This window comes from Nomascus leucogenys, chromosome 2, assembly GCF_006542625.1.
Source record: "Nomascus leucogenys isolate Asia chromosome 2, Asia_NLE_v1, whole genome shotgun sequence".
NCBI lineage: Eukaryota > Metazoa > Chordata > Mammalia > Primates > Hylobatidae > Nomascus > Nomascus leucogenys.
The window spans coordinates 6761597-6774435 of record NC_044382.1 but is presented as its reverse complement, the minus strand read 5'-3'; the positions used below and the strand labels follow the sequence as shown (position 1 = coordinate 6774435).

At 39.0% G+C, this 12839-nt stretch overlaps 1 protein-coding gene across 7 annotated transcripts in view; it reads right to left on the bottom strand.

Annotated features, from left to right (window-relative positions):
- The window catches only part of FBXW11 (F-box and WD repeat domain containing 11), a 146284-nt gene that overhangs the window by 32741 nt on the left and 100704 nt on the right, over positions 1–12839 (bottom strand). For all 7 annotated transcript variants that reach the window (XM_003273239.4, XM_003273238.4, XM_003273237.4 and 4 more), the window contains 2 exons: positions 6142–6328; positions 5226–5316 (listed from right to left, as the gene is read on the bottom strand). In XM_003273239.4, coding sequence (XP_003273287.1) covers positions 5226–5316; positions 6142–6328 — 278 coding nt within the window. The remainder of the gene's footprint in view (positions 1–5225; positions 5317–6141; positions 6329–12839) is intronic.

The window sequence follows — 12839 nt, the reverse complement described above, 5'->3', positions numbered from 1 at the left end:
TACAGAGATGAATACATAATATGTCTTTACATATATGTCAGGTATTATCAAGCTGTTCTTAGGTTTAAGAGGTATACAGTTGCTTTAAAATGACACTGAAGCAGTAAGTAGCTTTGTTATGCTCTATATTTCAATGACTAGAAAAAGCACATTTAATACCACATGAGAGTCTGAGGGGGAAAAAATTATTTTAATTTAAAAGAGGAGGTGGGAGGAATCTCTATACCAAAAAGAATTTCCTCCATGTTCTCCCACTACTCTAAAATGTTTCCTAGAAGTGGGTGATGTGGTTACGATCTTTAACTGTACCCAAAACCCTGAAGACGCAGCAGAGAAGACTACACAGAGGAGCCAGGGTCAGGTACATACTCGGCCTGTGATACATCAGTCCCCTGAGATGTCTGGACAGAGGACGACAACAACATTAAAGGCTGGGCTATACCCTCTATCCCCAACCCTCAAGTAAGAGCTAGGGAACAGGACCTCTCAAAAGCTCTGCTAGATACCAGACTTTCATTCTAAGTTGAACGGAAGTTAGCAAATGGCTTAGCTTCTTGACACTTATAAAAAGCCTACTTTTCTCAAATAAGTTTCTGCATTTTAAAAGAAACAGTTTGTCAAACAATTCTTGATGTGTCATTTTACAAAGTCCTCGCCTAGGCCTGTTTTAGAATCGTTAGTTTCTTGAATCCCAAAGTGTAGCTTGCTTTGAAAAGCCACGAAAGAGACACGGAGCCAGATCAGGGAGTTGATTGCTTTGCTGCGCACCAACCCTGGGTAACTCCTCTTCTCAATTCCCAAGGCCACCTGCACAAGAAAGCAGCACTTCCTGTCAACTACGCTGGCCTAAAAAACTACCCCCATGATGTCTGACGACCTTGACTCTTACTTGAATGCTTATAAGCCAGGTCTTTTTTTTTTTTTTTTTTTTTTTTTTTAGAAACAGTAGACCTTTAAAACTGGCAGGTAGCCCATTGTGGCGGAAAATACCTAGGTCAAGTAGTAACTTTGGCAAAGGACTTTCGCTGCTGTAAAGATGGGAAGAGTAACATTTATTCCCTCAAAACCACTGTAAGGTTCAAATGAGATTATGTATATAAGTTCTCATTATGGTGCCAGCAAATGGTAGCAGTTATGTTCTTCTTCAGTTGTTGAAAACATTAACCAAAAAAAAGTGGGCTGCAACAACAAATATGTATATTCTCACAAAGTTGCCAGAAATTGTTGTCTCAGTCTAGGCTGATATTTAATGCTAACAAGCCCGAGCCTTCCCTAACCATTACCAGGAAGAGGCGCAGCCTTCAAATGGAATCCAACTATTACCTTAATGCCAGCAGCAGGAACGGAGGTCATACACAGGTGCACCTCTTTAATTATGTGGATCCCTATCATTTCACTTAGCCATCATGTGGTATGGCTACTGTAGAGGAATATTTCATGTTTTTGAGAACTTGTAAAATCCCCTTACCCTGCGCAAATTTTCAAAATACTGGGAAAGTAGCCATGATACACAGAGTATACAGCGGCATTTAAATTGGCAATAGAGTGAAAACAGATGTCTGAGTATGGAGGAATAACATTATTTTTAGAAGCCTAAACATAACTGGGTGGGTGGGCAAGTTTTGACATTTTCTGGTCAGGACAATGTTAATATCAGGTTTGCAAACCACAAAAAAGCTCCCCACTTTCCCTGAATAAAATGTGGCTTATTAAAAGGTGTGATACAACACACCATAATTTTCCCAGTGGTCTGTCCAAGAAGAGCACTTCAAAGGCGTTAATGCAATGAATGAAGGAGGAAGAAGGTAGATTACTTGAAGGAGTTTGTCACTACTCAAATGGCAAAAGAGAAAAATCCAAGTTCAGAATACCGGAACTCTAGGGCTGTTATAACAACTCCCATCTCTCAGTTAATGGACAACTGGGGGCACACTAGAGTGAAAGCAGCATGGGCTTTGAAGTAACAATCTCAGCTTTGACAATTTGAGGATTAAATTAAATCACTTGTAGCAAAGTATCTAGCAGTCAGCCCATCATTAATGGTAACAACAATAATAACAACAACAACTAAGACTCTAGACAGCAAAGGAGAATATGGCTGCTTCTTTTAGGAGTGAGCCTCAGGTTTTCTAGGAATTCCTTCTCAATTCAGAGGCCCTCTAAACCCTCTCTATGTGTGGCAAGAACACCCAGGCGAGATGAGCCTTTGCAGAAAGCTTACAATACATATTTATTCTCCCCAGACTCCATTTCTCACATCCTCATTTCCTGAATAACAGAAGTTGGCTGCACTAAGCCAGGTTCTCTATTTTCCCTTAAAATTAAGCCAATTTTCGGTGGGTCAATGTAGAAGGGCAGATTCAGAGATGAACATTTCCTTTCTGCTCATCAGAGCCAAATCTGGGAACGTACAGATTACAGGAGCCGGCACATAAGCCAAGCTGTCAAGGTGGAGGAAGAAGGAAAAAAAGAAAAAGGTGCTGTGAACTGGCAACCTTGCGAAGTCTAAGGGAAACAACACAAGAGACTCTGAAGCGATGTACAGGCAACTGGGGAGGGAGGGGGGACATAAACAACCACTTGACACAAGTGTCATTTATCTTTCTGCAGTGTGCTCAAAACCCTACTACTTTCCCATAACTGGACTAAAACAGGGCCCACTAATCAGATCTTAACTCACACCCTTTTTTCAACGAACAGTCAAGGACACTGAGTATTCACACAATTAGAGAAAGAGGCAAAGACCACCTTGAAATTCAGCAGGCACAAAACATGCCTCTTACTCCCTCACTTCCCGAATTTTCCACTCTGAAAATGACAAACAACAACTCTCAGCCTGGATAGAGTTAGAGAGACCTCAGTTAAAAGCCCATCCCATCTCTTCTACATAACTGTGCAGCCAAGTCCTAAAACTTCTTTTAGTCTCAGTTTCCCCTTATTATAAAGATAATAACATGCACCTTGTTGTAAGAATAAAAAACAATAATCTATGTAAATTACCCAACATGGTTTGATATATGCAAGGACTCGAAGTGGGTATTTGTAATTATTATAGTCTGCTTGTGAGGATTTCATGCCAGTCATATGGACAGAGCCAAGGCTGTGAGAGTCTCTCATTTGATCCATGGATCACTGAAAGAACTCTCTACATATAACTCTACATATTCTGTTTTATTCCAGACAGAATAAAACACACTCCCAAAACAGGAGTAAAGAAATCTATTTTGAGGTGGTAGCAGTGGTCTATTGTTAAAAACTCGTATTAAAGGTAGAAGGGTATATGGTTGATCACAGACTCTCAATTACCCACTGGCTGTGTGATCCTGACTAAATTGTTTAACCTTTTTAACCTTCTAAGGTTTCCTCAAATTTAAATAAGTACTTGGCCTACCTTTCAGATTTTGTCCAAAATGTTAAAAGAGAAAATGCATTATAAAGTAGTTAACAAAGTATCTGGCATAAGTAAATGCTATTTGTGGTACATTACTTTTATGATTATTACTAGTAGTGCATATATCAAAGTATAAACATCATCCCTTATATCAAGAGGTCTAGCCCACAAAAATCTGGAGAAGACTTTTGTGGCCAACCAGTGGGTTTTTGCAAACCACACTTTAAGAACCACTGGGTAGACCACCATGATGCAGAGACTGTGTCGCACAGGGTTTTCCCACAGAGCTATTTCCCCTCACACCTGCCTCCTCTCCTACTTTAAACTATCATTTCAGCCTGAAGAAGTGATGATGGCAGGTGGTGTCACATACTGTCATGCCACAGAATACTGAATTCACGTTGTCAATTCTAACAGCAGTCATGAGGATTCAATAAAATAATCTATGTTGCCACATCTTCAACCTGATCAGAGTTCTTCCAAGGTTCCTGTTTGTTCATAATTAACTTCAAACATCATTCTTTTCAAAGAATTTTTTTGATAAAATTATTCAAAGAAGTCTGGAAATAACTTTGTAAATAGTTGCCCCTCATCAAAGGAAAAAAAACAGAGGGTAATGTAGTTTATAAGATATGTACATAAGAAATGCCTTAGTACAACTACCTGGGGTAAGAGACAGCTCCATCTCCCCTACAATACACACACATCAACCTAGGATTAAAGTTAACACCATGTCTCAGCCACTAGCACTGGAGCGGCAACTTATTCTAAGTTTGGAACTGCCAATGTTCAATTAATTCTTAAACTTTATGATTTATCTAGTGAAAGTTTTTATTTAACCTCCTTAAAGGGTTACTTTATAGATGATTTCAGAGAGCAGAATATTCAAGACAGTTTGCGCTTTAAATAATGGTATTCCAGTCACATTCAGATTTACCATTAATGGAATGATTCATTATTCACATCTGCCTGGAAGGGAGGAGGGGTCCAAAAAAGCACATGTTTCTCCGTTAATGAATTTTGGCACAATAACTTTTATGTCTATCACCTGGGGGAGAGGATTACTTCACATTTGGGAAACTGAGTATAACTTTATGGGTGATATTGCATTGCCTAGCAAAGGCTAAACTTTTCTGCCAAGGAGGAAACAGTGAAGTAACCAAGACCTGCCAAGAACACATGTGAAAGAGTTAATGAGAAATGCCTGTGCATGTCTTTCCTGGTTCAAGGAAAAAGGCTAAATAGTAAAACTGAACTAATTAGAACACATGAACGATATCAAACATCTCCAATGTTTCTCATCAAGTTTACAGAGTTTTACTGGTCTGGTGAAGTTACGCTCAAATCCAAAATGGTCCAGGAGTATAATTTGCCCTGTAAAATCTACTTAACTATTGCTTAGAATGATATCTGAGTCATGTTTATGAAAAACTATGAGTAACGTACAGAGAAAACTTGAAATGTGCCTTCTCTAGTTCTCTAGAGATGGCTCAAAAATGTAAAACGATGCTTACTTAAAAAAGGGGGCCTTGGATTTTGGAAAATTTATCAGATTAGAATAAAAAGATGATTTTAGATTAAGGTTTGAATTAACTGGCAGCCTTGCAGAAGCATTTCATGTTTTAGAAAAGTTAGAAATTCTCTGCAAAAGACATTATTTTCTCTGAAGAATAGCCGCAGATTATATACAACATGACACATTTACTCCAAAAGCTCAACTTTTAAAAAAAATTATTAGTTCTACGATTTTAGAACAAAAGAACACTCTAAGGCAACATAAAAAGTTGAGAACAAGACACAAAGAGCCCATAAAACAGATAAATCATAAAGTTACCTCTATATCCTGGATAATCTTTGGGTATAATGACCTATAAAATGAATTTGGAGGGCCATCTGTGGGTCTGTTTTTAAACAGGTACTGATCCCTGGCAAATAAAAACAAACAGATGTTACATTTTTGCACATAAAAGGGTGAATTTTATCTAAACACGGTGCTGACAAAGATAATATCTTTCATGTGTTTTAACTTGCATTGAGCTTTAACAGTTCAAAAGCAGGATTTCTGATAAATTTACATGTTAGAGACAAGTTTAGCTCAATTCACAGCTCTCCAACAAAATCCTGATCTTGTTTTCTGAGTACTAATATATAACAATCTAGCCTTTCATTCCACAGAGTTTAATAAAAAGTGCTAATGTAGCTTTGTGAAAGATCTAACTTAGTACACATGAAACTTCCTCCCATAAGGAAAATACAGCCCTATATGCACCTCTGTCTGTAGCTCTCTCTTTCTCTTTGCTAACTGGGCCATACAGCGTAGAGCTAGCTATAAAGCTGCATCAGAGTTACAAGTTTTCTCTGAAAAATCCTATCATTCTTATTACTTCCTCAACCAGCAGTAATAACAAACAGCAAAATGGCAGTACCTGACTTTCTCATATTTTTGTCATATCTATATTTTGGTAATGGTATCATCACCTAAGCAAAATGTGAAGGAAAAAACATAAATACATAGCTTTGAAAAGCCAAATCCCATTCAAACTATATAATACAGTAAATAAAGGAAATACACATTTCAGAGGGAGAAATTTTAACAGCTTTAACTTTTTCTTCCAACTTTTGACCACTCATTTTCCCCCCTTTTTAAAAATAGGCCAGCACATTTGCAAGTATAATTGTATTTTTGAGTAATCAAGCTGACTCTATGTCAATGAAATTTTTTAAAGGGAACAAGCAACCCAAGTACTTACCACCCTCTTCTTTCTGAAAGTCCTTTCCATAGGGGATCAGTGCGTACCATTCGTTCAATCAGCTTCTTCCAAAGCATTCCTTCTGAGATCACTCGCTGCCATTCTTTACATACCAGCTCTGCTGCACACAGAGACCTGGCATCCAGGTACGAAAGAATGTTTTCTGCTATGTGATCTAAGCCTTGCTCTACAAAACAGAAAAGGGAATGAAGGAATGGGAAAGGAGACAGAAAGGTACCAGCCATCATTTCCTTAAAGATAAGAGGAATAAAGAAATCCTGAACCAAGTAAAATATTTTAGTCATATCAAAAGTTCTACAGATACTCAAATCCATGAGTACATAAATATATACACTTCTTTTTGGTTCTGATTTTTTACGATAAAACAATTGATAGCAGCTCTTCTCTGTGTGTAAAAGCTGACCTTGGACAGTTCTGTATTTGTCAAATATTATGATAAGACTTTTCATTTTCTTTTATATAACTCTCACAGCACTCCTATGGGGCAATGACGCCCCAAATTTGACAGATGAAGCACAGAGAGGTAAAGAACTCAAGATTTTACACTCCCTTGGCTTTACTACTGGTACTCAGATTTCTTGTTTCAAAGTTTGTGTTCATTACCATCTTACTCACTGTCTCTCATAACAAATCATATCCCCATTAATCCATACCCGGTGTGAATCCCTGGAAGGTCAGAAGACAAAAAAGGCAAAACACTGACTCATCTTGAAAAACTTATGAAAAGTTAAATGGCAATCCAAGAATTAAAGTCAATTGTGCTTAAATGTATTTTTGTCAATCTTTTCATCTCCCTTTCGTGAGTATCCATTTTCTGTTCCTAAACAGATGGGGACAATCCTCAAAAGCAATAGCCCCATGTCTACAAATCCTAGAATCTTAGAGGTCATTGGCTTCAACCTCCCACATGATACAAGGATACTCTCAAAGAAAACCACTTTCAGCCTCTGCCTGACATTCACAATGGGAAGATGATCAACATGGCCACCACTGTTGCCACCTGTAAACTCCCATCCTGTGGCAGTAAGCATGTCTTCTATAGTTGCAAGAAATAAAGCTTATCCCCAAGCTTATTCTGTGTAGGGACGAGAACACAGAACTTATCATCATAAAATTCCCATTTCAAGTCCCAGGTTCACCACTTACTAGTTCTACGATGTGAAACAAACACTGAAACGTCCCTGTGCCTTGAATTTTTGTGCCCTAACATACAAAACGGTAATCACCAGTAACAACTGTCCTTTCTTACACTGCCTGTCAGAATCAGATTCAACAGTTTTATGAAAACATTTTATAGACAATAAAGCACTCTACAAGGTTAATATCTGTTCTCTTTTCTCAAAATAATTAGAAGTAGTATAATAGCACTAAACTTGGTTGTTGAAAGGCCAGATGTAGGTAAATCATTAAACTTTCAGAGTCTGTTTCCTCATCTGTATAAGATTACAATAATAATCTCTACTTGATTCTGAAAGTATCAAAATGAGATGATGCATGAAAAATGCTTTACAAACTAAAGTTCCTTCAATTCTAAGAATGACTATTATTATACCATTGGTTATAATTTCCAGGTCCTTCATATACTAAAATTCTCTTACTCTGGACTAGATCAAAGACCCAAGCTATGGTCTAAGAATAAAGACTACACTGGGACCACTGTCCTTTCCTGCATGTCATTTATATTACAGTTAATGTGGTCAAAGGCTGCACTGCCTTCATCTGATAGTCATACCACAGAAGACGCCTAAGATGGCAGTAAGTTAGAATAAAATCCCAGGCCTCTCCCTCAAAAACATCTATTAAAACAATTTCCCCGAATGCTCTATTTGTACAGCTAGTTGGAAAGGTGGGGGACAGCTTTGTGCGGTTTATATTTATCCTTACTACGATTCACCTTCAAAGCTTTGTCTGACCCATCCATTTCAGTCTCTAGAATTCTGATTTTTGTCACATCCAGAAGAGTGGGTATTCCACACCAGACCTGCATGATGAGATAAAGTACTAAGGCAAACATGTTAAACGGGTCAGAACCAAGGACAGCACCCATGACACTAGCTATTAGTACCTATTATTATAATATTTCCCTCCAAGCTAACACTGATGCACTCATAAATATGCCCAGGGCACCCACACTGCGCCATCCGGTCTGTAGTCATCTATATGTGCCATTGCCCAGCCCATATCTCTCTATTCTGTCCTCAGAGGTATTCGGAAAAACCAGACGATGATGATACTACCATCTATTTACATCATTCTTCAGACCTACCTATTAGCCTGGTAACTTTATCCAAAAACGAAATAAGGTGAGTTTGGTATGGCTGCTTTCATGTTCCCGTGCTGGGGTTTACTACATAAAGTTGTATTGCAATTTTTCACTTACATGTTGACACTGGCTGCTTGGTAACCCTTTTAAACATATCTAGTTCATGTTCATTATAGAAAATTTATAAAGTGTAGATGAGCAAAAATTTTTAAATCCCTAAACCCCATTTCCCAGAGATGGGAACCACTTTTAACATTCTGTATACATCCTTCTAGGTTTACACAACCATACACAATCTTTCAGAGGCTGATTAGCCTTTGAAACTCATCTAAGAATTCTGCTAAAGTACAACATCAAATTTAATAGCTAAATCCCCCAAAAATACCTTCTCCAGTTCTTAAAACCAGGAAGTCTGCTCATCAATCATCTCTGGTGCTATCATGCAAGACTGCCATGTGCAACTGTACCATGTGCAACAGGGCACAATTGTACCCAATAGTTCTGCATACTGGTTTTCAATTACTTCACAATGTTCTACAATTTGAAAAATCACAACCACAGGTTTTGCCACTATCCAGGCATACAATGTATTTAGGCCTACTTGTTTATAGGAGCTATGTGATTGCTGAATATCTTCACATCTTTCTCAAATACAACTTTGCTAACCTTTGTTTTAAAGCCATTATTCTTGGGTTGGGGGGGGTGGTGGGATTAGGTTAATGGGAGTGAAAATATGTTGTTTCTTTCTATTATCACTATACTATCTATTCTAAGCACACTATTCCTCCATTCTTTATAATCTTGCTCCAAATAATTATTTTGTTTTCAACTCTTTCAATTTACTTCAACATTTTGGACAATTTTACATTATTTGGAGTTTGGTCTTCTTGGTACCATTCTCAAAGTTTTCACAGGGACTCACTCTATCACCCAAGTTGGAGTACAGTGGCACAGTCATGGCTCACTACCACCCCAAACTCCTGGGTTCAAGCAATCCTCCCATCTCAACCTCCCAAGTAACTAGGACTACAGGCACATGCCCCCACACCCAGCTAATTTTTTTTATCATTTGTAGAGATGAGGTCTCACTATATTGCCCGGGATGGTCTCCAACTCCTGGGCTCAAGCAATCCTCCTGCCTTGGCCTTGAAGGTGCTTGGATTACAGGCGTGAGCCACTGCGCCTGGCTGCCTTTCTTCCATCTTCTATGTTTACTTAAAATCAGGGAAATCCAAGGATAATCACATGGGGTTCTACTTGTGCCTTTCCATCACTAGGATTGACAAATTATTCATCAGAATTTCAAACTGCAGAATCCGTCAGCCTTCTTTTATCACATTTTCATTCAGTCTCTAGCCGTGGACTAACAGACTTAGCTCTTTCAATCTTTCTAATGCTGGGGTACTTATCTATCTTCCTTTTCTGGTTTCTACACTTAATATTAGAACACAGCTAATTGCAGCATCTCACTCTGTTGCCCAGGCTGGAGTGCAGTGACATGATCATGGCTCACTACAGCCTTGACCTTCCAGAATCAAGTGATCCTCCTGCCTCAGCCTCCCTAGTAGCTGAGACTACAAGTGTGCACTACCATGCCAGGCTAATTTTTTTAAAAAAATTTTTAGTAGAGACAGAATCTCATTATGTTGCCCAGGCTGAGAACATAGCCACTTTTAAAGTAATATAAACTTCACATCATTAACCCAAATCCTCCTAATTGGTTATAAACACATCTCAAACTAATTCCCCTCTAGAACCCTCTGCTCTCTGAAAGGTGAAACAAACGGCAAGACAAGGATGCATTAGAGGCTACATGGTGGCTCACACTTGTAATCCTAGAACTTTGGGAGGCCGAGATGGGCGGATCGCTTGAGTCCAGGAGTTTGAGACCAGCCTGGCCAACATGGCAAAACTCCATCTCTACTAAATATACAAAAATTAGCCATGGTGGGACACGCCTGTAATCCCAGCTACTTGGGAGGATGAGGCACGAGAATTACTTGAACCTAGGAGGTGGAGGTTGCAGTAAGTGGCGATCACGCCACTGCACTCTAACCTGGGTTACAGTGCAAGACTCTGTCTTTTTTTAAAAAAATAAAAAATAAAAAGAATGCATTAGGTACTCGCCTTTTCAAACCTCAAAGGCTGCAACATCCCCATCATCTGTGATGGGAAAGCAGCACCCAAACCTTCAACCTATCTGGGTGGTCTACAAGCCTGTGTGGTTGTATCTGACTCAACTCAGGGTTACTGATTCTCAAACAACAGCAACAAGAAAAGATTCTCCCAATCTTCTCCTGAACTACAAAATCAGAATCTCTAGATGATAAGGCCCAGGAATCTGGATTTATTTTTTTTTTGGAGACAGATTCTCACTCTGTCGCCAGTATGGAGTGCAGTGGTGGGATCTCAGCTCACTGCAACCTCCACCTCCTGGGTTCAAGCGATTCTCCTGCCTCAGCCTCCCGAGTAGCTGGGACTACAGGCGCACACCACCATGCCCAGCTAATTTTTGTATTTTTAGTACAGACGGGGTTTCACCATGTTGGCCAGGATGGTCTCGATCTCTTGACCTCATGATCCACCCAACTCGGCCTCCCAAAGTGCTGGGATTATAGGTGTGAGCCACCGTGCCCAGCCAGGAATCTGTATTTTTAAGAAGTGCCACTAGATAACGCTGAAATATTGGGAACTATTGGTTTATAGCAATGATATCCCTTTTAGTCCTCTTTGATTCCCCCATCAATTGCTCACAACTAGGCTATCAATGAGTTTTTACAGAAATAAATCCCTTACTGACACTTACTTCTTCCTCTTTCAAATGCCATCAGTCCAATTAAGCAACATCTCAGTGGTATCTATGAGATTTGACCTATTTCCTTTGTCTGATACTTTAAATGCATTTCCTCCTTCTATGAGGCAGCATGTTTTAGTCTTGTGAAAAACACACTGCCTGAAAGTCAGATAAACTAGGTTGAATCTCAGTTCTGTTAACTGCTAGTTGTGTGACCTTAAGCAGATCAGTTTTCCTTTTAGGATGTCAGTCTTCCATTATATCAGAATGATATTAAATGTCTGAAATAAATTACATCATATAATCTTCACAATAACCTTCTGAGATAAGTACTCTACATACCCTCATTTTACATAGCGGGAATCTCCAGTCTTGTTGCGAAAGTTAGTAAGACAGCATACGTAAGGAGCTGGGTAAATAAGAAGTTTACTCAAGAAATGTCAGTCTTTGTTCTCCTCTCCCCCAAATCCTCTCAGCAGATATCAACGGACAAGGCCGACACACAACATTCTTCTTGTTGCCTTCTGCAGAAAAAATACTACGCATCTCCTCCAGCAAAAAGCTAAGCCCCCCTCTATTTTCTTGGTATAAGTCTCATGGCCCCTTAAATGTTCTGAGAAGAACAAGAATCACACAATCTCTATTCAGGTACCTTAGAGTGGCCACCCTCAGGAGCCATGCAGAGCATGTAACTTTCTGGTTTCAAGCCTATTCAGGACAAAGAGGTTACTGAATAAGGTGGTCCATTTGCCTGGGCTAAAAAGTGCTTTGAGGTGTCAAAACTAAGCATTTTCTGAAGTACCTATGTCTGACTCTCATTACTCTATCATGCTGAGACTCCCCCATCTCTCACCACCACCCCCTCTTCCTAAGGCAACAAGAGGACACATTACAGCCTCAGAAAATTGGGGCCATAATACTTCGCACACAGTGCTGAAGACATGCTGCTGTTGCTAATTACAGGAACCAGATGAAAGTCTGGAAAAACTTCAATAATAAATTAAAACAATTAAAAGGCACAAATTTCAAAGCTCAATAAGTAAATAACACTGTATCAAAATGAAACTCAAATGTCAATTAAACACCCTTGACTACAACCAGTTTTAACACAGCTGCTTAGATCATACAATTACAGAAACTTTTATTATTTTGGAAATGCATTTCAAAGAGCAGCTGCAAAGAAACTTCCTTTCCCACCCACCCCTGCTATCCCTTCCCCCTCCCTAGTCACAAATCTAGTTGTAAAATCTGAAGTTCTAAACGTTTTAAAAGAAAACAATGCAATTGCTAACAGCAACAGTCCCTCAACGGATGCCTTTCACTTGGAAAACACCAACCTAAGCTTTTAGACAGAAATGAAGTGAAAAGAAGCTCAGGTCACAAAGTCTAACATCTTTTTTCCATAAAACACCCAGGAAACAAAACAACAAAGTGACACACACCTATATGATGTCAGAATGAATCAATTCGGAAATCAGTGGGTAAATAATTAAAATTTCCCAGCAATAAATCTTACTACCTCTGGAGAAGCAGGTGTTTCCTGCCTCTCTGGGCTTTTTTTTAAGCTGCCATCTTCAGAGTACCCAATAGATGCCAGGCATATTATAACGTATCATTAAT